A 2,219-nucleotide genomic window follows, 5' to 3' on the forward strand; every position below is an offset into this window, starting at 1 on the left:
ACAAATAAACTTACATCTCACATTTTTATACGGAGAGAATTCCATCTCACATTTACAGTGTACAATGTTGATATTTGCATATAGATTTTTAAAGTATTGCCGTGGATGTACACAAAACATCATCGTTGGCACAATAAGCAATTTTGCATTTTTGTTTACTCAGCAAACCATGGATTGAAACATTGAATACACGTTTTCAAATTCACTTCGAAGATATTAATGCCTAGATTAAACTTAGCAGTTAGCCCTAAAAAATAAAATTACTCATCAGTATTTAATTCATAATATAAACATCACTTAGAAAAATATAGTCTAAACGTAATTATCATTATTTTACGATACAATTTTGTTTTTTGTACTTAGGGGTGTTCCCTACAGCTAATCTCTTTCAATTTGGACCGCTAACTAACATGAGGAGAAAATCATATACATTTTTATATTATTCTATTCGTTTTTTTTTTAATTTCATCTCAATGACATTATAGCACAAATACTCTGGTGTCAATGGGATCAAGATTTCGGGTAAATCACTAAAACAAAACAGGGTTTTGTTTAGTCTGTTTCATTTAGTTGACAACAGTACATTTTCCTTGCTCAAGAGAGGAATTCAATGATTTTTTTAAGTATTATTTGGTTTTCAAATATGAGAAAAATATGTATGTATTGATTGTTTTTTAGCTTGTCACTATATGATTTATCATTCATATTTGATTATCATCTACTCTTAAATATAAATAATACAAGTTAATGGTAGATACATAAATATTACATTTTTCAAATATACAGAAGTTAATATGAACTTTATAAGATGCTCAATATAATTTTCTCAATCAAAGGGAAACTCCATCATCTTTATTTCATAGCATTTGTTTCTTTTTGCAATCATCATACATTGCATGGTTTCTCCAAAAGGCAATAGTGCCAAAACCAAATAAAAAGAAAACAAAGTAAAATAAAAAAGAAACCACAGAGAACGGGCTTCAACATTATTCACCTCACACCACCCACTTCATATGCATTAGTTTGTGCCTGAAATGTGAATTAAGACTTAAGAGTAGTAATCATAATTAATAGGCTAGGGAAAAAGGTTAAATCAAAGGAACATATTAGAATTAAAAGTTCTAAATTACAAATATAGGGTTATAGTTTTTGCCAGATTTCATCTTAAAACCAATTGGTTATGAGACTTACTTCCAACATGCCCCCTTCACATAAGCATGTCAGACCAGGCGAAGGGTTACATTTGACCCATAACTAAATAATATTTTTTGGTCCATGACAACCAGAAAAAATTGAACTCTAACTTCGATACCATATTAATTTTCCATCTCAAAACCAATTAGCATTTAAGATAAGTAATCAAATTTGCATTTAAATCATGTCTAATGATAGAATGAATCAGACAATATGAGACTTACTTCATACAAAATTGAGACCCATATGACCACAATATAGTTGGTAAAAATATAATATTGTGGTAGAAACTTAGTTACCTAGTATATCAAAAGGTACGTGGTTCACTTGGTTATACAATTCATTATTTTCTACATTAATTTTATAAGACCAAATACGTGGTACATAATAAGATGATTTTGGTATGTTGGATAAATGAGAGAATTAGATAACAATGATTTAGAATGAGGGAAGAATGTGTACAAGGAACTTAGTGAGAAGCATACCACAACCAAGAGATGGTAGTTGGCACTGAGAAGGAAGTTGAGAAGCAATTCTAAGGGTATTGCAAAGGCAGTCACGGTTAACAGCTTGAAGTGCTTCACAGCAACCAGCACTTGGTGCTGCAGCTGCACCAGGAACCACAAATGGTGCACAAACGTTGAGATTACTCAGATGGCTTGTGCAAGCGTTTTGTGCCTTAGCCACATCTGATCCTAATGTCATAATCAAGAATAGCAACACTGCAACTTCAGATCTTAGGAAGAAGAGAGTCTTGGATGCTGCCATGGCTTTTAAAAGTGACTTGTTATTTGTTTAGGGTTTTATTAACTGTATGCCTATGGTTGTTTATAGAATATAATAGGTCCCAATTTATAGTCAAGTTTTGGAAGAAAAATGTTGTTCATTTTTGTGATTTACCTACTTAGAGGATTCAGATCATAAGTCACGACATTGGTGTTGGATGGTAGAGTTTGTGGGATGGGTTCAGTACTTCATTCCTTCAATAACGTCTGATGACTGTGATAATCAATTATGTCATTTCC

General features: G+C 31.8%; 1 protein-coding gene across 1 annotated transcript; it reads right to left on the bottom strand.

Annotated features, from left to right (window-relative positions):
• LOC109325034 (stamen-specific protein FIL1-like) lies at positions 822-2,012 on the bottom strand. Its single transcript, XM_019557178.1, has 2 exons — positions 1,680-2,012; positions 822-1,029 (listed from the first exon to the last, which is right to left on the bottom strand). The coding sequence occupies exons 1-2, from the start codon at positions 1,960-1,962 to the stop codon at positions 1,019-1,021; spliced, it is 294 nt and encodes a 97-aa protein (XP_019412723.1). The 5' UTR covers positions 1,963-2,012; the 3' UTR covers positions 822-1,018.

The sequence above is a fragment of the Lupinus angustifolius genome, chromosome LG13, assembly GCF_001865875.1.
Source record: "Lupinus angustifolius cultivar Tanjil chromosome LG13, LupAngTanjil_v1.0, whole genome shotgun sequence".
Lineage (NCBI taxonomy): Eukaryota > Viridiplantae > Streptophyta > Magnoliopsida > Fabales > Fabaceae > Lupinus > Lupinus angustifolius.

Bases quoted from the DNA above. Each gene is read 5' to 3' on its own strand.
- LOC109325034 (XM_019557178.1), bottom strand. From the start codon at position 1,962: ATGGCAGCATCCAAGACTCTCTTCTTCCTAAGATCTGAAGTTGCAGTG.